Here is a 25,592-nt window from a genome sequence, read left to right on the forward strand (position 1 = left end):
GAAAAATCAGCCCAGTGTTCTAAAAAGTCAAACCCCTCATTTTTACACCATGTTTTTAGCCATGAATTAACAGACCTTAGCTCCTTCTGCCTTACTGAGTTAACACACGGCACTGGTAATATCTCAGAAAATATTACTTTGGAGGTCCTTGCTTTAAGCTTGCTACCTAACTCCCTGAAGTCATTTTTTAGGACTCTCCATCTCCCACTGATTTCTTCATTAGTACCAATATGCACCATGACTGCAGGATCAGACCCGCATCCCTCTAACAATCTATCAATACGCTCCACAATATGCCTAACACGAGCCCCTGGAAGACAGCAAACTGTTCTATGTAAAGGGTCTGGATGACAAATTACCCTATCAACCTTCCTTATAATAGAGTCTCCTACCACCAACATCTGCCTCTGGCCCTGACTTGTATGCCCCTCTTCCATGACTGAAGGACTGCCCACCATAGTATGCTCCTCTTCCACAACTAAAGGACTGTTCACTATACTAGGCAACACGGCCCTCTCTGACACTGCCACCCCTGAACTGATATCCCCAACATCTTCACTTAATCTTGCAAATCTATTGGGGTGTACCAGCTCAGAACTGGCCTGTCTCTTCCGCTTACTTCGCCCTCTAACTGTGACCCAGCTACATCCTGGAGTCTCCTCATCTGAATCCTCCCCATTCCCACTGCTGGAACCATTAACAACCAGCTCAGTCCTATCCATTTCCCTTTCAAGTGTCTGAATTTCATGTAGTGTTGCAATTCGTTCCTCCAGATCCCCAATACGAGTTTCTAAAGAGACAATATGCTCGCACTTGCCACAAACATATAATCCCAGAAGCGGCTGCTCCAGTGATGCAAACATGTGGCAAGCTGTACACTGAATGAGATTCTCACACATTCTTAATAAAAGGTTTAACTTAAAAGTATAAAATAAATATATTTCCCCTTGGTTACCCCAAAACCTTGTTTGCCTAACTACCTTGGTTAGCTAACTATTATACTTAAACAGACAATGTTACAGATAATCAATACAGCAAGCCTGAAAGAGCAAGCTCACAGAGTAAATGTGCTAAATTTATAGGCTTGCAAGGCCCAAACAGGTGAAAATAATCCCACCCCTAATTACCCACACAGACAGAAAAACAAAAAAAAATTTGAATGCTAGAAATAAAGTTATTTAGTTATTTCCTTTTTTTAAAATAAAAATGCAACCCTTGCAAAGCAAATAATTTATAAAATAGCTTGGTTAGCTATTATACTTAAACAGACAATGTTACTTTAACAGAGAATCAATACAGCAAGCCTAAAAGAGCAAGCTCACAGAGTAAATGTGCTAAATTTATAGGCTTGCAAGGCCCAAACAGGTGAAAATAATCCCACCCCTAATTACCCACACAGACAGAAAAACAAAAAAAAATTTGAATGCTAGAAATAAAGTTATTTAGTTATTTAGTATTTATCTACCTACATTTTTCTTATCATTGCCATCCGATTCTCCTCCCATCCATTATTTCCGGGTTTCTGATACTTTGATGTATAGATTGGTCCCACCCGCTCTATACGTGTCATCTAAGCTCGTGCACATCGAGGGTCTAATAACCGCGCATGCGCATGAGATTCGATGCGGTTGAGATCCGATGCGGTTGAAACTATGCCAGACAACTGAACCGGTTAATGCGCATGCGCTAAATGTGGACGCGCTCGCTTTGCAAGTAGGAACTACAAATAGTTGGGCATGCGCATAATTAACCATCCCCTGATGACGTCAATTGACGGCCGCCTAACGGCCAAAGAATCAATTGGCTGTCTAAACAGCAGAATTGGAGCAGATTATAAAAGATATCTAAGGTAATATTGAAAGATCGAAGTATTGATGAATGAACATACTATTTATTTGTCATGATATATTCATTTATTTGTAGCAGACCCATTAACTTTACCTTCACTTTAAAATTGTTATAGTACAATCTCAAACTGTTCCTTTAATAACCAAATTCGAAACAGCATTCTTAAAGGGACAGTCTACACCAGAATTGTTATTGTTTAAAAAGATAGATAATCCCTTTATTACCCATTCCCTAGTTTTGCATAACCAACACAGTTATATAAATACACTTTTTACCTCTGTGATTATCTTGTATCTAAGCCTCTGCAAACTGCCCCCTTATTTCAGTTCTTTTGACAGACATCCATTTTAGCCGATCAGAGCTGGCTCACTGGAACTCCATGTGCGTGAGCACAGTGTTATCTATATGACACACATGAACTAACACCCTCTAGTGGTGAAAAATGTCAAAATGACCTGAAAGAAGAGGCGGCCTTCAAGGGCTTAGAAATTAGCATATGAACCTCCTAGGTTTAGCTTTCAACTACGAATGCCAAGAGAACAAAGCAAAATTGATGATAAAAGTAAATTGGAAAATTGTTAAAAATTACATTCTCTATCTGAATTATGAAAGTTTATTTTGGACTAGACTGTCCCTTTAATTGAAAGTATCAGTCAAGTGTGGCAGAGACACAAGCAAGATTTATTATAAGCTAGTAAAAGCATTGACTAACCATATTCTACCACATACAATCTGGTGGAAATTCTTCCTTAAAAAGAGACAGATGTTTCAACTTAAAGGGACATGAAACCCAAAATCTTTTTTTCCTAATTCAGATAGGGCATGCACTTTTAAACATCTTTTCAATGTACTTATATTATCACATTTGCATCATTCTCTTGGTATCCTATGTTGAAGGAGCTACAATGCACTATGGGAGCTGAACACAGTAAACCAATGACAACAGGCACATATTTGCAACCACGAATCAGCAGCTAGCTCCTGAGCCTACCTAGCTACGCTTTTCAACAAAGGATGCCAAGAGAGCAAAGCAAATGAGATAATATAAGTAAATTGGAAATTTGTTTAAAATTGTATGCTTTATCTGAATCATGAAAGAAAAATTTAAGTTTTCATGTCCATTTAATTTTCTTAAATATAGGCATGGGCCAAAAGATGAGCGTAACAACTTTCACATGAATGATGGCATTTAAAATGAATATGTTTTCTAGTGCCTAGTTGTACAGAGGCCATACAGTGTCTACATAGTTTGGCAAACTAGTAGCTCACATTCCATGTCCTAATGTCCTTAAAGAGACACGAAACCTAAAACTTATTTTATGATTCAGATAAACATACATTTTTAAACAACTTTTCAATTTACTTTTATTTTCAATTTTGCTTCATTCTCTTGGTATCCTTTATTAAATGATTTATTTTTTGATAATTTTGCATGAGCAGAGAGCTTAAATGGATATGGAACCCAACATTTTTCTTTTCTTCTATCAAATTTGCTTCACTCTTTTGGTATCCTTTGTTGAAGGAGCAGCAAAGCACTACTGGGAGCTAACTGAACACATCAGTAAGCCAATGACATATGTGCAGCTACCAATCAGCAGCTATCAGCTAGCTCCTAAGCCTACCTAGGTATCATTTAAGCAAGTGATACCAAGAGAACTAAGCAAGTTAGATCATGAAAGTAAATTGGAAATTTGTTTAACATTGTATTCTCTATCTGAGTCATGAAATAATTTTTGGGGGGTTTCATATCACTTTATAACGGAATGATGCCACCTCTTGTATTCATTTGTTTGGTTTAGTCTGCTTTATGTTTCTGTATTTCTTTATTTTTTTTACCATGTATCAGGGTCATTGTGCTCCCCTATTCATATACCGAGTAATATGGAATCATGCTGCTCTTTACAAATAAATTATAATTATAATGATAAAGTAGCAAAAAGAGTGTACGGTGATGTCAAAGCATTATTATTATTTTAGTTTTTTAAGGGACATGAAACACACATTTTTCTTTCATGATTCAGACAAAGCATGCAATTTTAAACAACTTTCCAATTTATCACAACTTCTGTTATCTGATTTGCATTATTCTCCCCTTTGTTGAAAAACATACCTAGGTAGCCTCAGAAACGGCAATGCACTACTTGGAAGCTAGCTGCTGATTGGTAACTGCTCATATATGGCTCTTTCATTGGTTCACCTGATGTGCTCCGCTAGGTTCCAGTAGTGTATTGTTGTTTGTTCAATAAAGGATACCATGAGAATAAAGCACATTTGATAAAAGAAATAAATTGGAAAGTTATTAAAAATCATATGCTCCTTCCGTTGTTTTTCTATAACTATGTGTACCTATTTTATTTTCTGAAATAAGGCTTTGAAAATGAAAGGGAAAAAAAATCATATGCTCCATCAGGATTATGAAAGAAACATTTTGTGTTTCATGTCCCTTTAAGAAACATTTTGTGCTTCATGTCCCTTTAAGAAACATTTTGTGTTTCACGTCCCTTTATATATGTACTGTACTAATATTTTGTCTGTTTGGAACAAATTAGTAAAGAATATTGCACTTACTGTGTCACCCCATTGAGCTGGCTGTAATGCAATACTAGTTTGAGATTCTTCATTCATAGGCACTAAAAAAAATAAAAGTCAATCATTTTTATTTTTAATAATAAAATAAATTAGCTTATTAGAAAGTCTAAAAAATAAAATCAATGTATTTAATTTTAGGAGTTCTGCAGGCCAAAATATTTTTCTTAAAGAGATACTGAACCCAAATTTTCTCTTTTGTGATTCAGATAGAGCAGGCAAAATTAAGCAACTTTCTTTCTAATTTACTCCTATAATCAATTTATCTTTGTTCTCTTGGTATCTTTATTTGAAAAAGCAGGAATGTAAGCTTACGAGCCGGTCCATTTTTGGCTCAGCACCGTGGGTAAGCGCTTGCTGATTGGTGGCTACATTTAGGGGGGGGGAGCAAGCTGAAAACATTTGTAAGCCAATGAAAATGGACATACAAGTTCAGCCACCAATCAGCAGCTACTAGTTCCAAGTTACGGAGCAGCAGGTTTAGATATGCTTTTCAACAAAGGATACCAAGAGAATTAAGCAAATTAGATAATAGAAGTAAATTGGAAAGTTGTTTAAAATCGTATGATCTATGTGAATGATCAATCATGTCCCTTTAACCTTTGTAAAATGCTATAAAACATTAAGTCAGGTACAGAGCAGCAATGCAATGCAGACCCTAAACTGAGCACATATGCCTCCCTTGATTGGCTCAGTGGCTGTGTTCAGCTTTGAACTAGTAGTGCATTGACAGTTCAGAACTAATCTTAATTATGTGTTTAACCCCAGTGCAGTAACAAATTACACATGTAAAGGCAACCAATTTTATGTTACTTTAAGCAGTTTTCCAATTAGTCTAATTGCTTGATTCATTTTGATTGGTACAGAGTGCTGTGCTGTGAAAGACATCATGATGATAATGCAAACACAGAAAAACATATAGCTCTGATTTACATATATGCAATATCTAGCTGTCCTGATATATTGATCTATTTTATATATTTATTTAAACAGAGTTAATTTATGTTTACCCATTAGGCCAGTAGATAATTGTATATTATTTAGCTTCAAACAGACTTCTCATAAAATAAACAAGTGGAAGGAAGGAGGTACTCACTGCTGATCTACATTAAAAAAATAAAATAATAATAAAGTGCAAAGAAACCAGCACACTCACAACTTCTTTTAAATCTGATTATGCACACATAAAAAAACAAGGAAGCTAAGTTCAGTTGTAGTCCTCCGTGTGGCACCAACATATGACTTAATTCACACTTACCTTCCCATGTTCTTCTGGGTAATGTAGTTCAGAATATTTTATCTACAGCAGTCCAAAAGCTTCTGGCTAATGTAGTTCACTCTGAAGTTCCCTCTATCAGCTCTGTACTAAACTAACAACAGCATGTTTTTTAAGAGACATTATAGTTTTAAAATAATATGCTCAAAAGCATTTGAGTATTTTATGTCAAAAACAGTCCAATTGAAAAAAATAATAATAACTTTTGACATTAAAAAACTAGAAATGCTAATTACAACCTATAAGGGGATATAAATTCTGATGAATGGGACAAAGAAGATATCCAATTAAAAGGAAAGTCAACACCAGAATTGTTGTTGTTTAAAAAGAAAGATAATCCCTTTATTACCCATTCCCCAGTTTTGCATAAAGTTATAATAATACACATTTTACCTCTGTAATTACCTTGTATCTAAGCTTCTGCTGACTGCCCCCTTATTTCAGTTCTTTTGACAGACTTGCATTTTAGCCAATCAGTGCTCACTTCTAGGTCATTTCACGTGCACAAGCTCAATGTTATCTATATGAAACACATGAACTAATGCCCTCTAGTGGTCAAAATGCATACAGATTAAAGGCAATCTTCAAGGTCTAAGAAATTAGCATATGCACCTCCTAGATTTAGCTTTCATCTAAGAATACCAAGAAAACAAAGCAAAATTGGTGATAAAAGTAAATTGGGAAGTTGAATAAATTAGATGACACTTTTAAAGAGGAAATACTAAAGGAGTATGACTGGATATTCCATAAGAAATATACCTAATGCATAGTAGCTGAGTTCACACAATGTCCCCACAAAAGCTCAACATCATGCCCCACCCTTGATCCCACCACATGTATTTTTCACCCCTTGGTTGCCAGTAACACATGTACATAGTAGTGATGTAACCCCCTTGGCTGCCAGAAGTAAACACCCAGCAATAATGAAACATCCCACATGGTTGTGTGTAACACATATAATAGAAAATGCCCAACAGTGTAACACTTTTTTAATCGTATATCTAATGCATAAAGGCCTAGAAGGCCCTTTACATTTAGCTGACAGGGGTCTTTAAGTGTACAGTATTTTTGTACATAATGTAGTGGACAGCCTGCTAAAATACTGGAACCCAATTTGTATGGTTCAGATCAACTATATGTAATATAACATTGATACAGACATAAAGGCTTCTAAATGTGGGGACTCCAGAGGTAATCACATGACATGATTCTGAGGCACAACCATACAGGGAGTGCAGAATTATTAGGCAAGTTGTATTTTTGAGGATTGATTTTATTATTGAACAACAACCATGTTCTCAATGAACCCAAAAAACTCATTAATATCAAAGCTGAATATTTTTGGAAGTAGTTTTTAGTTTGTTTTTAGTTTTAGCTATTTTAGGGGGATATCTGTGTGTGCAGGTGACTATTACTGTGCATAATTATTAGGCAACTTAACAAAAAACAAATATATACCCATTTCAATTATTTATTTTTACCAGTGAAACCAATATAACATCTCAACATTCACAAATATACATTTCTGACATTCAAAAACAAAACAAAAACAAATCAGTGACCAATATAGCCACCTTTCTTTGCAAGGACACTCAAAAGCCTGCCATCCATGGATTCTGTCAGTGTTTTGATCTGTTCACCATCAACATTGCGTGCAGCAGCAACCACAGCCTCCCAGACACTGTTCAGAGAGGTGTACTGTTTTCCCTCCTTGTAAATCTCACATTTGATGATGGACCACAGGTTCTCAATGGGGTTCAGATCAGGTGAACAAGGAGGCCATGTCATTAGATTTTCTTCTTTTATACCCTTTCTTGCCAGCCACGCTGTGGAGTACCTGGACGCGTGTGATGGAGCATTGTCCTGCATGAAAATCATGTTTTTCTTGAAGGATGCAGACTTCTTCCTGTACCACTGCTTGAAGAAGGTGTCTTCCAGAAACTGGCAGTAGGACTGGGAGTTGAGCTTGACTCCATCCTCAACCCGAAAAGGCCCCACAAGCTCATCTTTGATGATACCAGCCCAAACCAGTACTCCACCTCCACCTTGCTGGCGTCTGAGTCGGACTGGAGCTCTCTCCCCTTTACCAATCCAGCCACGGGCCCATCCATCTGGCCCATCAAGACTCACTCTCATTTCATCAGTCCATAAAACCTTAGAAAAATCAGTCTTGAGATATTTCTTGGCCCAGTCTTGACGTTTCAGCTTGTGTGTCTTGTTCAGTGGTGGTCGTCTTTCAGCCTTTCTTACCTTGGCCATGTCTCTGAGTATTGCACACCTTGTGCTTTTGGGCACTCCAGTGATGTTGCAGCTCTGAAATATGGCCAAACTGGTGGCAAGTGGCATCTTGGCAGCTGCACGCTTGACTTTTCTCAGTTCATGGGCAGTTATTTTGCGCCTTGGTTTTTCCACACGCTTCTTGCGACCCTGTTGACTATTTTGAATGAAACGCTTGATTGTTCGATGATCACGCTTCAGAAGCTTTGCAATTTTAAGAGTGCTGCATCCCTCTGCAAGATATCTCACTATTTTTGACTTTTCTGAGCCTGTCAAGTCCTTCTTTTGACCCATTTTGCCAAAGGAAAGGAAGTTGCCTAATAATTATGCACACCTGATATAGGGTGTTGATGTCATTAGACCACACCACTTCTCATTACAGAGATGCACATCACCTAATATGCTTAATTGGTAGTAGGCTTTCGAGCCTATACAGCTTGGAGTAAGACAACATGCATAAAGAGGATGATGTGGTCAAAATACTAATTTGCCTAATAATTCTGCACTCCCTGTAGCTCTGTAGATGTTACCAGACCAAAGCAGTTCATGTTATTTTAATAATCTATTCCCAACATATAAGTACTCAGGATTTATAATGGGAGTTTTGTTAGAACTTAAAGGGACAGTAAACACCTTGTCATTTATGTTACTGTCCTACAGAATACCATATCAGCCAAGTGTAAACATTTGTTTAACAAAAAAAAAAACCCTGATTACTGCAATTGGCTTTCAATAGAAAAACTGCACCCAACACTCGCCTTAGTTGGAGGAGCCAAATAAGTTTGAGTTGGCAGACAACAAGGCTAATCATTGCTATTAAGATAGTATAAAGTGAATTGTTTTGCAGTTGTATTAAAGCCAATTAGGAAAAGATTTGATGCAGAGTTAGCTCTGAAAAGTCAGCAGGATTCAGTTCCAACTAAATATATAATTTTCAGAGGTAAATTAAATGGAAAGGGGCAAAATAAATAATGAGTTTATTACAAAGTTGTGTTATTATGCATAATTAAATATCTACATTAGCTACACTAATAACATAACTACTGTAAAGGCTAAACTGACAGTCATGGTATAATGTGTTGCCTTGTTGTCATGGTGACAGCCTTAGGGGAGTGGCTTATGTGATGCAGCAGTTATGTCACAAAACTAACTGACAACACAAAGCCACCACCCTCATAACTGCTGCTCACTTTACTAGAGTTGCCAGACTGATCTTGCTGAGCTTCAGCAATTATCTATCTTTATTTCACAGCTAGCACATTACAGTCCAGCTGATGCTTTACAACCACAGCTCTGTATATGTGCTGGTATGAAGAACAGTGACTACCTCCAACACAATGCAAATGGCATCCGATGGGAGCTGCAGGTACGAACTCCAATTACTACAGGTAGTATTATAATGATCACCCTAACTCAGTAACTGAATAATACTAAGTCACATTTGTATACATTTTAAAATAATACAGATAAATTACATTAGTAATAGTTTAAACTTTGTAAGTTCCTACAGGCACCAGTACTCTGAGACAAAACATAGCACACTAACCTTACATAATAATGATCAATATTATCTTCACACCGTTATCTAAAAATACGTATAATTTAATAAATATTTTTAATTTTAAAAATAATTATTTTAAACAAATTATAGTATTATAACTATTATAGCCATAACTGTAGGACACACCAATGCATTGCTGTGCTTCCTCTACATATCTTTATAAGACTTGCAACTTGCAGTAAAGGCTTTAAACCAGCTTTAAGGATGGTAAGAATTACTCCATCATTAGTCTGCAAATGCTCTAAAGCAAGGACTTCTAGTAAAGGCCTAGAATATAAACACCACGGCATGGGTCTGCAATTTATACTCTGCAAAATCGCTGGTGCTGGGACCCTCATTAAACACTGTACTGTAAGGTGCAGCATCTGATGCAGCTGTTTTTTCTGCTTGACCTGGATGAAGAAAAGGCACCTGGCGATCTGAAATAAATTCTGATCAGACTGATGTGCATCTGGCCAGCAGTATACGCGTTGATGGCAGATGTCCTCAGACTGCAAACTCACTGGTGCTGGGACCCTCATTAAACACTGTACTGCAAGGTGCAGCATCTGATGCAGCTGTTTTTTCTGCTTGGCTCGGATGAAGAAAAGACAACTGGCGATCTGAAATAAATTCAGATCAGACTGATGCGCATCTGGCCTGCATTATACGCACTGATGGCAAATGTCCTTCAAGGATTTTTATATTACTAAACTGTAAGTATCTAAGGTAAGATTTTCTGAGATTAACAAATTTGTAAACTCTTTGAGCAAGACATCTTATTACCACACTAGATTATAAATACAGATCTTACAGATATGTGCAGTAAGGTCAGATCATTTCTCACATTTCTGTTATGCTTTTCCTTTACTTTCCCATTTTATAAAAAATCTTTAGCTTTAATTTGGTTCTGTGTGTTTAAAGCTTTCTGTACCTTTCAAGACTTATTGATATAAGATATACAAATCATCTCAGTGACACTAGAACTTGAATCATAACACCAACAATAAAGCATAATTACACTTATGCTGCTTAAATCCACTCTCACAGCACATATCTGTATAATGTAATAATGTTAAGGATCTTGGTGAAGAGAATACAATGATATGATTAATATGTTAGCACTTATATCCTCAATGTAATACCTTGATGTAGGGACACCAATAATACTACTAGATTATAAGCACCTTGCTGCTGGTTTACAATTTTTTTCTGAGAACTGCAGCACCCTGGAACAAGGACTATCATGAATGTGACACTAAACTTGAATGTCTACAGTCACTGTGGGACAAGTACTACTGTTGGATTTTTGAAGCAGAGAGTCCTAGTAAAGCACAAGATTTGATATGTCATGGGATGGTCCTGTATTTTATAGCTCAGATTAGAAACTGAAAAAAAATGCATTATAAGGTACAGTGTGTCATGTATCTATCTTCTTGCATTGGATGAAAAATCCTTACAAGATGTGCTTCGACTGATTCTTATCTGGCAAGCAGTATAACAAAGACCAGAATACTCTATGGCAGTGGCAGGAAGATTGAAGATTTCAGAGGGACTAGTGTTATGCCACATGCTGAGTGCAGTCTTACATCAGGGATTTCTTTTATTTCTCTACACTGTAAGTACCCAGAGGTAAGTTCTCCTTAAATACAAGATTGTAAGCTTTTTGAGCAAAGCACTGAAACACTAGATTGTAAGCTCTACAAATAACCGATAATAATAATAATAATAATAATAATAATAATAATAATAATAACAGGGTCTGCACTTACACCCATGGAAATCCTTTAGAGCAGGGACTCCCATTGTATCAAATTAATGTATTGTTATTAATAGAGTGAGATAAACCCTCCATTTAATTATTTCAGCAAGGAATAAATATACAATGAAAAGAATATACAAATTATCTCACAGAGTGTATTACTAATTCAAAATGCATTTTTAATATGGCACCCCTTATGCTCCTGTCAGTTTGAACCAGTAGTGTAGCAAACTGTGAAATTCATGAGGCTTAAATAACACAGCATCAACCATAGGCAGCCTGTTTCGCTACTTTGGGACTCTGTCTCACTCAAGTCATTATGGTTGATGCTGATGTCCTCGAGCATTCCACCCTTTGCTATAGGGCTGCCCATTATATTGAAATGGATTTTGAATTATAAGTGTTGCAATTTTGCACAGATAAGTATATTTGTTTTTTGCTAAGATTAATACAATGGAGGGATGAGCCCCAAGCGGGCCAAACAGGCTGTCTATGGTTGGTGCTGCTGTTCTTCTCAAGCATTAATTTCACACTTTGTAAGTGTGGTTACAAATATTTATGTAATCATCAGCAAAACTGGCATATAGCCAAAAACCTAAAATCAATGCTTGAGTCCAATAACGTAGCACCTACATCATACTGAAGAGCCCCAACAAGGGCGAAACAACCTGCCTATAGTGGGGGGGAAATTATATTTGTAGTATTACAATATATTATTCCCCCGCAAGACACCATTTTTTTTGTACTGGGTTTGTATGTAAGCAGAACTACTATAGAATAATAAGGCTTCCATATATCATAAGATTCAAGATTTTGCCTGATTTCCAAGTGCCCTTGACATATTAAAAGGGTTACTACCTAAAACTATTAAATGGTCAGATGTTATGCACATATCTGCAATAAATATTTTTGTATATTTATATATGAGGACACAAAGAATATCTGTTAATAATAGCAGCAACTGGATCACCATAAAACCCCTAGCAGTTATGTCCATGCTTATTTCAGTGCAGACCTCCATTTCCCAAGATGTCTACTTGCCTCATTTGTTTGTGCCATAATGATCTGGCTATCAATAATACGACCACTACTCGGATAAACAGACAAGCCTCCCGTAGAAAATGTATCCCACACTGCAAAAATGTAAATGTCAAAATCCTCATATTTTTATATATGACGTAAAATAACAAGCTCATCATACTGTAACACATCTAGTAAAGAAGGATTAATTACAGTATACTAAGAACTTGAAAAACAGCCCTATTAATAATTAGAAAGTAGCTATTTAGATATTTTAAATTGCACTTTTGATATCAAATATCTGGTGTCAGATCAAAGTAATTGCCAAAGAAAGGGGATAACTACATTATTTGTTTTCAAACTGAATAATAAAGTATGAATTTGTACACATGTCTTGTAAATTCTTTATGCCTTGATAAAAAATATGTTCTAATTCTTGAGAACATATATTGTTAAATGTTTGCAGTACACTACAGGTTACATCCTTTGGGACCTACTAAAGGGATATAAAACCCATTTTTGTTCGTTCAAGATTCAGATAGAACATTACAGTCAATTTTAAACGATTTTCCAATTAACTCCTATTATCAAATGTGCTTAATTCTCTTTATATACTTTGCTGAAGTCACAAAACACATCAACATTTAAAAGTACAGTTACACTCATAACACTATCTGATTAAAAAAATATTAAATAAAAATATTGCTTCAAAAAGGTATAAGGGCTCAAAGATATGAGGTCTAAAGTGTTATAAAAAAAGACTATATAAAACATCCAGATCAGGTGCACTCACTGTTACAAGGCCACATCCGCCGGGGTGCTGCCTGCTGTGTATACAACGATAACAGTTTATTCCACAAGGAGAATAAAACCCTGCACTCACCGGTCTTCATAAGCAAGTTCAAGCTTTAATAATCTTCACATCAGTATCAGCATAATAATGTAGTCCCAAACGTTTCGGTACCAAATCAGGACCGGATTGGCCTACCAGGATACCAGGAGATTTCCCGGTGGGCTGCAGCAGCTGGGGCTGGAAAGCTACAATTTAAAGGGGTGATTAATGGATTGGTTGTAGGGTTGCTAAATAACATCAATCTGACATTTTTATTTAATACAAAGTAATATAGTTTAATTCTGAAAAAAATATTAGGGAAAGAGTATCCCAGTAATTCCCTTTGAGAAAAATAGGGAATGTGCATTCTACTGACTCAACAGAAAATAGGGCTGGTCTTCATATTTTTCCAGGGCTGCTTTTTATTCCCAGTCCGGCCCTGTACCAAATTGCTACCTTTCTCAATGGGTAAAGAAAAAACATGTGTCCCAATAACCTTGAGTTCAGCTAACCTACCTGGGTGCAAATATAGCCAATAATAGTTCCAATAAATATTGCACTCAGGATTTGCATGAAAAAGGTCAGCTTTAATAGATAAAGTTTCAGGGAGCTCAAGTCTCTTTCATCAGATCAAAAACACTTTTTCATGCAAATCCTGAGAGTGCAATATTTATTGGAACTAATATATATATATATATATATATATATATATATATATATATATATATATATATATATATATATATATATATCACATTAGCTATGATTTGGAAGAGGTGCTATTCGATTTGCCCTGGAGCCCAGTTAGTTCTAGGTACACCTCTGAGCTATATTACTAGTTGCTCCCAGGTATTTATTATGGGCAGGTAGTTATATGGTCAGGAGGAGACGAGTCCTGTACTGTTGAGTACCGCTCTGCACTCTGAAGATAACAGTCGGAACAGTGTATTCACTATTCAGGGCAGGGCGATATCTTAGAGGCGGCCCCGGCATAGGTGTAGAATTCAGGGGGGCGTGTCTAGGGGCGGGGTTACATTGTGGGTGTCTCCGTGTCGGTGCAGCTCTCATTTCCTCCTCCCGTTGTTGTGCTGTTTCCTGTCGGTTGGATCATGGCAGCCGTGATGTCTCCGGCGAGGCCTCTGTGCGACAGTGATCCGACAACCTCTGGACCGCCCTCTCTTAAGGTGACTCCTGGAGCTTACGGTCTTTGTGTTATTATCGTGTTTACAATATGCATGTCTCTTGTGTCCCTGACATCATTTCATCAATGGCATCAGGGCTTAGACTACACTGCTTAGTTGACCTTTTTATTGAAACCTGTCAATGGATACGTATATAAATATACTTGTTATTTCTGCTTATCATATCATTTGTCATGACATTATTATCATGGCTCTATTATCCTAACATAGTAATAGGAAAAATACAGTTACCTGTATATCAGGTATTCAAATATTATTTTGTTCCTCCCATGTTTACTGTCCCTTCATCACATCTTTATTGTGTTTAGCAAATCTTTTTTTTATATTGGATTTTGAAAATAATTAATTGTATGCTGCTTTGATGCACTTAGATTATTTCAGTGCTTTTATAATGTATTTGTAATATATTTTTTATTGACTGCTGCTTTGTCAAACCACTGATGTATGTTTGAAGGCTTCTGACATGTTGCTATAAATTATGAGCCTCTATGCACAAATGAACTATATAATTGCTATACAACCCATTTTCACATTAATACAGTCTGGCATTTTTTTATTTTACATGTTTTATGTTTGCTTTTTTTGCTTTCTAAAGGAAGATAATTCAAATGATGCGAGAGAGACAGAAGAAAATTCAAATGATGGAAGCCAAGCCCCAAAACGGAGACGCACAACATCAGGAGACAGTTCTCCAAGTTGTGAAAATTCAAACCAAGATTTTGGGTAAGTTCATACTGTCAATCCCAATTATAGATACCTAAATACATCACTGTGGTGCAGGTAAAAAAAAGTCTATAATTTATTGTAGACAAAGTTTATACGTCTTATTCATTGTCATGTCATACCAACTGGAAAGATTATACTGTCACTTAAAGGGATACTGAAACCAATTTTTTTCTTTCATGATTCAGATAGCACATGCAGTTTTAAAGTTAATGTAAATTTTGATGCTAAAGTGCCCGTTTTTTAAAACTTCGATTAAAAACAGTGGCACTTTAATTCATCAAAATTTACATTTCACTCGTGTTGTGAAAAAATACTTACCTTTTAATCTTGACAGCCGCTCCAGCTTCCTACTCCCGTCGCAAAGCCTCTTCCTGGGTCTAAAATGAAGAATCCGGCTTCCTCCAATCACAGCGTTGAAGCCGTGAATGGAGGATGACCCATCCATCATTTCTGATGTCAGAAATGGCTTGCGATGACCGGGGGAAGCTGGAGCGGCTGTCAAGTTTAAAAAGTAAGTATTTTTTCACGAGTGAAATGTAAATTTTGATGAATTAAAGTGCCCCTGTTTTTAATCAAATTTTTAAAAACCGGGCACTTTTGCATTAAAACTTACATTCACTTTAAGCACCTTTCTAATGTACTCCTGTTATCAATTTTTATTCATTCTCTTGGTATCTTTATTTGGAAAAAAAAGGAAATATAGTATGCTTACGGGCTGGCCCATCTTTTGTTCAGCACCTGTATAAATGTACCCACCAATCAGCAAGCCCTTTACCAGGGTGCTGAACCAAAAATGGGCTAGCTGGTAAGCTTACATTCCTTATTTTACAAATAAAGATACCAAGAGAACAAAGAAAATTGATAATAGGAGTAAATTAGAAAGTTGGTTAAAATTACATGCTCTATCTGAATCATGAAAGAAAAAATGTAGGTTTAGTATCCCTTTAACTGAACTTAAAAGCCTTCATTGAAGTAAAGCATTAAAGAGAATAGTGAACCACAGAAAAAAACTTCATTTTTTTGCAGTTTTAAAGGTACCACTGTCTGTGGTGATTTTTGCACCGTCCAAATATACACTCCCTTGAATTATGACCTCTGGATTGACTGCAGAACGAGTGTTTTTTCCTACTTTGACATTATACACATTGGCTTATAGTGACAGTCCCCATAATCAGCAGTTGCTTAACAGGGATAGATTTTAGAAGACTTTATTAAAATACTCTATTTTTGTTTTCAAGAATATATAAACCAGGGATGATAAATGGTTGGAATTTAGGAATCAGCACTATTAAGAAGCCAGGCATGGGTGTTTGTATATAGATACATGTAGAATAATCAAAAATATAGAATTCTAAAAAAATATTGAGCACTAGCAGTTGATGGACTCCTGTGATTCTTATTTTTTTTTCCAAGTCCTGGCTATAATCCATTTTTAAAACACTATTTATTTTAGAGGCACCAAAGAGGAAAAAAAAAAAAAGTTGTTTTGCCCATTAAAGGGTGTACTAAACCCAATTTTTCTTCTTTCATGATTCAGATAGAGCATGCAGTTTTTTGTTTTTTTAAATAATTCTTTATTAACCAACAATAAAAAGTGATGTTATACAATGATTTAATCTTGAGTTATTTCAAGAGAGAGGAGGTAAAAAAAAGAAGAAACAGATAACAAAGAAAAATAAAATCATCCTCATCTTTTAGAAATTAAACAATTTCAACCTGGGGTTATGAGAGAAAAGAGAAAAAAAAAAAAAAAAGATTAGGTTATATTAAATGACTTCTAACCCTCCATCTTCTCCTGGGAGAGTTTACATTTTATCAAGAAAATAAAGAGAACATTGTTATCTTATGTCACTTTATGTTGGGATTTTCTAATTTTTTATATATATATATAAAAAAAAAAAAAGCCGGGGGGGGGGGGGGGGAAAGGAGAAACCAAAAAGAAAACAGAACAACAGAAAAAAAAAAAAAAAAAAAAAGAAAAGAAAAAATAGCCACCTCTCTCTCATCTCCCTCAATCCCCTGTCTACCAGATGCCTAGTAGCATTAGTTCAGAGTTTTGAAAAGGGAAGATCATATATTCCTTTTCATTTTCGGGGAGTGATTTAATATATATTGCCCACTTGTTAAAGAAATTCCTTATATCATCTTCATTGTTTATGTCTGTATCCTTTTGTTCTAGTAGACATTGTTTTTTTAATCAATTCTGGATTTCAGACACGCTGGGCACTGAGCGCATTTTCCATTTTTTACATATTAGATATCTAGTAGCTAGGATAGAAATGGTTATTAGTTTATCATTAGGATGACATTTGGTTTGATTGTCTTTACAAAATATAATTTGATGTGGGGTGAAGGTTACAGGAGGGATTTCCAACACCTTATTTAGCCAGTATTCTAACTTGCACCAGATATTTCTAACCAAAACATATGTTCTATGTCAGCTGCTGGGAGTGAGCATTTAGGGCATTTGTCAAAACCTGAATTATGAACCCTGCGACCCGTTGCCGGGGTAAAGTATGCCCTGTGAAGAATTTTAATATGCGCTTCCCGCCAGGTGGCTGAAAGAGTTATTTTTTTCACTTTACTTATAGATTGCTGGATTGTTTTTGAATCAACCCTGTTCCATTCTGACAATGAGGTCCATATTGAAGCAAGTCTTGCTAGGTTCTGGTTGCCCCTACTAATAGCTAGAAGATGATAGCACACTGAGATAGACATCCGATTCACAGTCATGAGAGTAAGCCAATTTTCCAGTTTACCTAGTTTCCAACACCACCCTGTCTCTCTAGTTGTTTCCAGAAGAAAGTGCCTTATCTGCAGATACGCGAAAAAGTCTTTGTTGGGTAAGTTATATTCTCCTTTTAATTTTTCAAATGTTTTGATAGTTTTCCTATCATCGTCTATCAAGAGGGTCAATTTATTTAACCCATTCTTATGCCATCTATTAAAGACGTCAGATTGCAGACCAGGTTGGAACTTTGGGTTCCCGATCAAGGTGAGATAGTTTGAAATCTTGGGGTTGAAGGGCAGAAGCTTTGCTATTTTCCACCAAGCCTTAATAGGATTAGAAATAGATTTAAGTCTTTTAATTTCTGAAGGTAGCTCTTTGGGAGAGGAGTGTAGAAGTGCTGAGGGAAGATAAGGATCACAAATATTTATTTCAAGATGGTTATTTAGGATATAATCCTTAGATAGAATCCAGCCACTCGCTATTCGTGCCAGAGAAGTAAGATTATATGCTCTAATGTCTGGGAGTGCCATGCCAACAAAGTCACATGGAAGAGAAAGTTTATTAAGGGAAATTCGCGCTTTTTTTTCCCTTGCCAAAGGAATTGACTAATTAAGCTATTGATCAGCCTTACATCCTTTTCAAAAAGGATTACTGGAACGTTCATGAGTATATATAACAATTTGGGTAGGAGAATCATTTTAAATAATGCCACTCGGCCCGAGATTGAGAGAGGCAGTGTCTGCCAGATTCTCAGTTTTTCTTTAATTTGCCTAATAATAGGGGGTATGTTAAATTCATATAGATTCTCAGAATTAACTGGAATATTTATTCCTAGATATTTAAATGAATCTGTTATACTTTTAAAGGGTTTGTCTATACATGACTCTTTGTCCCTGCGGATCCAATGAATTTCTGACTTAGATGGATTTATTTTGTATCCTGAAAAAGTCCCAAAATGGTCTATTGTCTGCATAAGTTTTGGGATATTAATTTTAGTATTTGATATGTACACAAGTACATCGTCTGCATATAGACCAATTTTAATCTTGTGGTTTGAGATCTTTATTCCTTCTAGGTTTTGTCGTACCATGATTGCTAAGGGCTCAATGGCCACATTGAACAGGAGGGGGGAGAGCGGGCTCCCCTTTCAAGAGTTATGGATGAGGATATAGCGCCATTGATAATCAGACGTGTAGCTGAGCTTTTATAGAGATTCTCCACGAATTCGGGGAATTTGCCCTTGATTCCAAATTTTATCAAGGATGTATTGAGGTGCTTAAAAGTAACAGAGTCAAATGCTTTTTCTGCGTCAATAGAAAGAATAGCCATGTCTGGTACTGGAGGCATTTCCTCTTTCCCCCCTCCTGTCCAAGAGGCCTTTTCAAAATATTCCAATGTAAGTATTACCTCCCTTATTTTTGCCGAGGAATTCCGTCCATTCATAAAGCCAGCTTGGTCCGGATGGATCACCTGTGGTAGTATTTGCTGTAATCTAGCTGCTAAGATAGAGGTGAGGATCTTATAGTCTGAGTTGAGTAAGGCTATTGGCCTATAAGATTCTTTAAGCCTTGGATCCTTCCCTTCCTTGAGAATCAAAGTCGTATAGGATGCCGAAAATGCAGGTGTAACTAGTTTGCCATTCATGTAGAAATCATTATATAAATTTATTAAATATGGAGAGATTTCTAAGGATAGTATTTTGTAAAATTCACTAGGTAGACCATCCGGACCAGCTGCCTTATTAGTAGAAAGACCTGCAATTGCCTCAGATAATTCTTGCACTGATATAGGGGAGTTAAGCCTACTGATATCGTCATCCGCCAATAGGGGGCTTTCGATCTTATTCCAAAACTCTGCTGCCTTGACATGATCATAGCCTTTACAGGAATATAGGTCTTGGTAATATTTCACTAATATGGATGTAATTTTGTCTGGGTTTAGAATTTGCTCACCCTTTTCTAGGATTTCTTCTATGTGAGATTGCTTTTTCTCATTGCTGATCATTCTGGCCAGCATCTTTCCAGATTTGTTCCCAAATCTGTATAATTTAGCCTGGATTTTTAATTCCTTTTGTGTTTGTCGAGTCAGGATAAATGTATCCCGGGCTTCTTTAGCCTGCACATATTTAGACCAGTTTAAAGCATTCTTATGTAGCATAAATTTATTATATGCGTTAGTCAGCGCTTTTTGTATCTCACTATCCCTTACCTTCAGTTTTTTAGTCAGGGTTATATTATAGGCTAGAATTTCACCCCTAAGAACCGCTTTAGCGGCTTCCCAGAATAGTTCTGGACATTCAATGTGTTCTGAGTTGAAGTGAAGGTATTCCTCAAATTTAGATTTAAGATGTGTTTTAAACTTCATATCCGTCGCTAAGTAGTATGGAAAATAGAAACGCGAGGATTGGAGTCTTTGATGTTGAAGCTTAATATCTAGATTAATAGGGGCATGATCTGATAGCAATATGGGTGCGATACCTGCTTTTGCTCTTAGATCCCAAGCGCTCGTCTACAAGAAATAAATCTATTTGAGACAGAGTTTTGTGCGCTTTTGAGAGGCACGTGAATTCCTGGGTATCTGGATTCTGACTTCTCCAGATATCATATAGTGCTAGGTTCTGCTTTATTTTCTTAAACATTTTAGATTCTAAGTTATCCTTTTTCTGTTTTTTCTGCTTCATAGATTCTCTAAGTCTATCTAGCGGGCAATGCGGTGCCATGTTAAAATCGCCACTTATGATTAAAAGCCCCTGATTATAGAGAAGTTTAGTTTGAATTCTGTTCCAGAATTCTGGGTCAAAAGTATTAGGGCCATAAATATTACAAATTGTGTAGATTTCCTGAGCGACTTTTACTTTTAACAGGACATACCTTCCCTCCGGGTCGGGTTCGCAGTGGATCACCTCAAGGTGAACTCTTTTCCCTATTAGGATTGCCACTCCCCTTTTTTTGCCTACACTTGGCGAGAAGTATACCTCTTTAACCCATGAGGATTTGAGTTTGTTAGATTCTTCTGAATTGAGGTGGGTTTCTTGGATTAGCCCTATGTCAGTCTGAGTTTTCCTTAAGTGTGTCAGTATGGTTTTTCGTTTGATAGGGGTGGAAATCCCTCCCACATTCCATGAAACTATCCTAAGTTTTTCTATGTCTCTGTGTCGTTAACGGTTCCTATAGCTTGAGGAAGAAGTGAGAGAGAGAGAGAGAGAGAGAGAGAGGAGGGTGGCTAAGGGTAGTGAGAGAAAAAAAAAAGGGAGAAAAGAAAAAACAAACTAACACGAACTCTACTTGCCCCATCAATCCCTAGGTGTGGGGTGTTCCCAATTATTGAGCCCATGCTGACTAAGTGGGGGCTACATTCTCTGTTGCTGATAAATCTAAAGATGAGAAGAATTTCTCGGCTGCGTGTGTCTCCAGGAAAAGGTGTACTATTCCATTAACAGTTACTTTTAATTTGGCTGGGTAGATTATGGTTGCATTTATTCCAGCGTTTATAAATTTAGTGCATATAGGTGCCAGGTCTCTTCTCTTGGAGGCTGTCTCAGCCGAGAAATCCTGAAACATGAGGATCTTAGCACCGTTAATAATAAGAGGTTGTGTTTTGCGTTAAAATTGAAAAAGAGAGACTTTATCTTGGTAATTCAGTAATTTTATAATGACAGGTCTAGGCCTGCTGGAGTTTTGAGCTGACTGTACTGGGCCCAATCTATGGGCCCGCTCTACCAAGATGTTATTATACAAGGGTGGAAGTTTGAGAGCTGTCTTTAGTGTATCAGAAACAAAGAAGGCTAAGTCCTCATATTGTTTCTCCTCTGGGAGGCCTATTATTCTGATGTTGTTTCTTCTACTGCGATTTTCTAGATCTTCTAGTCTCATGAGAATTTTTTGATTACTGCTATTAATGCTATCCATCTTAGTGCCTTGTACTACTACCGTGTCTTCTAAATCGGATACTCTCTGCTCAACCTCCTGCATTGTTGAGGAGAATTGTCTAATTTCCTGTGACAGGGAGGAAATATCCTGCTTAATTTCCATCCTTAGAGCATCAAATTTAGGGGAGAGGGCATCAGAAATGTTGGCAACTAGGTTTTGGACATTTAGTGGTTCAGGTGTGACTGTGCTCGTTAGGGTTGATTGAGTGTCAGCCACTGAGTCCTGTACATTCTTAGATTTCTTATCTCTTTGTCTACCTGCCATTCCTGGTGAGGGTGTTTTGTGAGAGATACCAAGGAATTTATCCATATACTACTTTGAGGAAAAAAAAAAAAAGGGAGAGAGAGGGGAATGGGAATATGGGGTGGAAGGGACAGGGTGGGAGATTAATGAATGGCCCGTGTAAAGTGATTGAGCCGTGAGGGTGCTTATGATTGCACCAATTCAAGGTGGTGACTTTTTGATGGATTTATCCAATTGTGGTACTAGTGATTATAAGAAAAAAGGGGAGGTGTGAAGGTTGAGGAAGATGGATCAAGACCCCTAAAATGAGTCAGTGAGGTGGGTGCTAAAAGTGAACCAATTCTGTGTTAAAGACTGTGAATTGTGCTATTCTGGTTAATCGGTGTGTAAGTGAAATAATCTGTGTCAGTGTAGAGGGGGAAAAGAAGAAAAAAAAAAAAGGAGGAATCTTTTCCTTTTTCCCTTTTTATCTCCTATGCATGAGCAAATAGACTTTATTATTATAGTTTCAACATATGTGGCTTATTATCTCTATATTTCCAGAGATGTTTAAAATAGTATTATGAGTTTAAATCAATCCTGCATGTTGTTAATTCACTCTCTTTTTTTAATCAAAAAAGACCTTAATACTTTCAATCAATCAGTAAAAATAAGAAACTTAGATATATAGTAACAACTATAAATTAATGTATCACCTTCTGAGCAATGGGAACAGAACTATCTATAGTCTTGTTATGTTCTAATGCTTTAGTGTTAAGGAAGACTACAAGATGAAACCTTTCAGAGATTTAAGTCTCACAGTTATTACCCAGTGTTGAGCTTCTATTTATTTTCTAATAGGTCAGTGCTCTTCAATATGCTGGGATCACGGATTTTTAACCTCTTGAGTAAAAGTAAGCGATAGGTGTAAGTAAATATCAGCTTATTGGGCTAATCTCAACTATAGTGTGCAGAGGTTTTCCTAAATTCGTACAAAATCTCAGTTAGGCACTATTTTAACCCCTATAGTGCACCAAGCACTGCGTTGGTATCTGAGAGATTAATTAAGGATAGTTTATTTAAAAAGAAGATAGGGTTTTTTTTTCCCCTATTTTATCGTTGTAAGTTTCTACAGTTCGTTTTAGCCTGAGGAATTATTTCCCATGTCTGCTTCTAATCACTTCCATTTTATAAGATATAACAGTGTTAATTACTGCGATTATTTATAGAGTAAGGGGTTACTATCTATACCCCTGTTACCAAACACATAGCAAATTAAAGATATGATCGACTGTGTTGATATACTATGGTTTAAGCAAGGAGGAAAAAGAGAGGGACGAGAAGCAGAGAAAATACAGGTAACATGTGAAAGCATAAGTTTAGTTACACCATTAGGCAGACTGTTAGACTAAGGCTTATAGTGTCCATAGGCCTGTAAATGTTATCTCCTTTGGTAGCGTTGTACTCAGTCTGAGATATAACAGTTAAGCTTGGCTACAGAGCTATATTTGTCCGTTATCCTCCTTTCTTAAGTGCCCAAGCAGGAGTAGAATATGTCTATTTGGCTTGAATAATAATTTCTTGTGGTGCCCTTTCAGGATTAAACAGTCATCAAGTCTGTGTGTCAGAGTAGCTATCCTGCTTTAGTATTGTTTTATGTTAGCAATGTCTTCTTCTGGGGTTTTCAATTTACCACTGCAGTAGGGTATATAATACACTGTTTTTAAATAAGACTCACCCCCTCCTGCGCTGCTGGTCCGCTTGCCACCCGTGACGTTTGATTCCAAGCCGCTGTAGAACAATTTGAGGTCAGAAGAACCGGAGCTCCTCCATCCCAAGCAAAGGACACAGCCAACTCCCCCCGCGCAGCACCGGTGGGGGGGAAATGATGGAGCCGCACCAAGCGGGCGATGAAGCAGAGGGGCGGCCAGACGCCAGATCCAGCAGCTCGTCCAGGCCCGACTCCCTCCCACGCAGCACCGGTGGGGGAGGGCAGGGGGTGGGCCCAAGGCGGCGAGACCCGCAGAGACCTGCGGGGCAACAGGTAAGCTGAGAAAGCTGCAGGCCGGTGTCAAAGTTGATCTGTTCAGGGGTGGCAGCCACACGGAGGGGGGGAGAGCCAAACTCCAGAGGAATAGCGGAGCTCCAAATAGGATCAGAAGCAACAAGCTAAAGCTCTGACAGCACAAACCGCTTCCAAAGCCAAATGGGCAATAACGAAAGGGCTGTAGCCAGGAAGACCAGGTAGGCAGCAAATAGGCTCAGAACAGTGGGATAACGTGCCACTGAAAGGTTCCAGAGTAGATCTGCGATAGCTATCAGGGGGATAGCCCCAGAACCTGAGGCTGGTGCGAGAATCCACCACCAATTTCCCAGTGACTGGAGAGACGAGCTAAGCAGCACCTGTGCAGCACCTGTGTGTAGCTCCTCCTCCACCGGAACCTCAGAGCATTAGAGCATGCAGTTTTAAGCAACTTTTATAATTTACTCCTATTATCAGTTTTTATTCTCTTGCTATCTTTTTTTGAAAAGCAGGCATGTAAAGTTTAGGAGTTGGCCCATTTTTTATTCAGCACCTGGGTGCTGATTGGTGGCTTAATGTAGCTACCAATAAGCAGACACTATCCAGGGTTCTGAACCAAAAATGCGCTCAACAGATACGTTCAGCTGAGTCCCAGTAGTGCATTACTGATCAGGAGTTAACCTATTTGGAGGGGTAGAGTACACAAAGCTTTTTTAATAATACACGCTTGCTTGCATCAAATTATTTTATTGCCCTTATTGCACATTTATGTCCATTTTTTTAAATGCAGTTTTGCATTTAAGCTCATGTTTTCACTTGAAGGACACACTAATAAAAAGTGTGTGTGTATCTATAAATGTTTGTTCTAAACATTATATCCTGTCTATCTAATCTATATCTGTCACAAACTGGTGCTGACATTTTGAACAATGCATTTTTTATTATGATTTCCTGATGAGATATTTTTTTTTTTTATTTTAGCTCCAATTACTTTCCAGCAGAAAATCTTACAGAGTATAAATGGCCATCGGATGAAACAGGAGAGTACTATATGCTACAAGAACAAGTCAGTGAATATTTAGGTGTCACTTCATTTAAACGCAAATATCCAGGTAATTTAATTTTTTTTAATAGGAATAAATAATTTTAAGTTATAAGGATCATTTCTTTTTTGCCTCTAAATAATTAGAGGAATGAAGCACATACTCTTCTCTCTCTTTTCTTCTCTCTTTTCAGATATAACATGATGTTTTAATACTTTCCAATTTATTATCAAATTTTACACATTCTTTAGATATACACACTTTCTGAGAAACCATCTACTACTGAGCATGTGCACAATTTCATATGGCATATGTATACTAGTATGTGATTGGCTGGTGGCTGTCACATGATACAGGGGGATGGCAAATTTGGGAAAAAAATAAATGTGCATAATTTTATGTTACAATCTCAAGGTGTTTTGTTTGCTTTTTTTTAAATAAAAAAATATGTTTGCTGTTATTTGTAGGCTTCATGTAGCTAGAGCAGTGCTTTCCAAACTGTGTGTCGGGACACACTAGTGTGTCGGCAGCAGTGTGTAGGTGTGTCCCTGCTTCAGTACAAATTTTTTTTTAAT

At 37.1% G+C, this 25,592-nt stretch overlaps 2 protein-coding genes across 4 annotated transcripts in view; one reads left to right on the plus strand and one right to left on the minus strand.

The window, feature by feature from the left end:
• The window catches only part of ERMARD (ER membrane associated RNA degradation), a 119,387-nt gene extending 113,742 nt beyond the window's left edge, over window positions 1–5,645 (minus strand). The window contains exons 1-2 of the mRNA XM_053710995.1: window positions 5,445–5,645; window positions 4,417–4,478 (exon numbers count right to left, since the gene is read on the minus strand). Of these exons, the coding sequence (XP_053566970.1) occupies window positions 4,417–4,478; window positions 5,445–5,448 (66 nt within the window). The 5' untranslated portion in view covers window positions 5,449–5,645. The remainder of the gene's footprint in view (window positions 1–4,416; window positions 4,479–5,444) is intronic.
• An 8,526-nt stretch (window positions 5,646–14,171) lies between these two features.
• Window positions 14,172–25,592, plus strand: part of PHF10 (PHD finger protein 10) — a 123,664-nt gene continuing 112,243 nt past the window's right edge. For all 3 annotated transcript variants that reach the window (XM_053710996.1, XM_053710997.1, XM_053710998.1), the window contains exons 1-3: window positions 14,172–14,325; window positions 14,939–15,066; window positions 24,956–25,086. In XM_053710996.1, coding sequence (XP_053566971.1) covers window positions 14,251–14,325; window positions 14,939–15,066; window positions 24,956–25,086 — 334 coding nt within the window. In that variant the 5' untranslated portion in view covers window positions 14,172–14,250. The remainder of the gene's footprint in view (window positions 14,326–14,938; window positions 15,067–24,955; window positions 25,087–25,592) is intronic.

This window comes from Bombina bombina, chromosome 4, assembly GCF_027579735.1.
Source record: "Bombina bombina isolate aBomBom1 chromosome 4, aBomBom1.pri, whole genome shotgun sequence".
Classification (NCBI taxonomy): domain Eukaryota; kingdom Metazoa; phylum Chordata; class Amphibia; order Anura; family Bombinatoridae; genus Bombina; species Bombina bombina.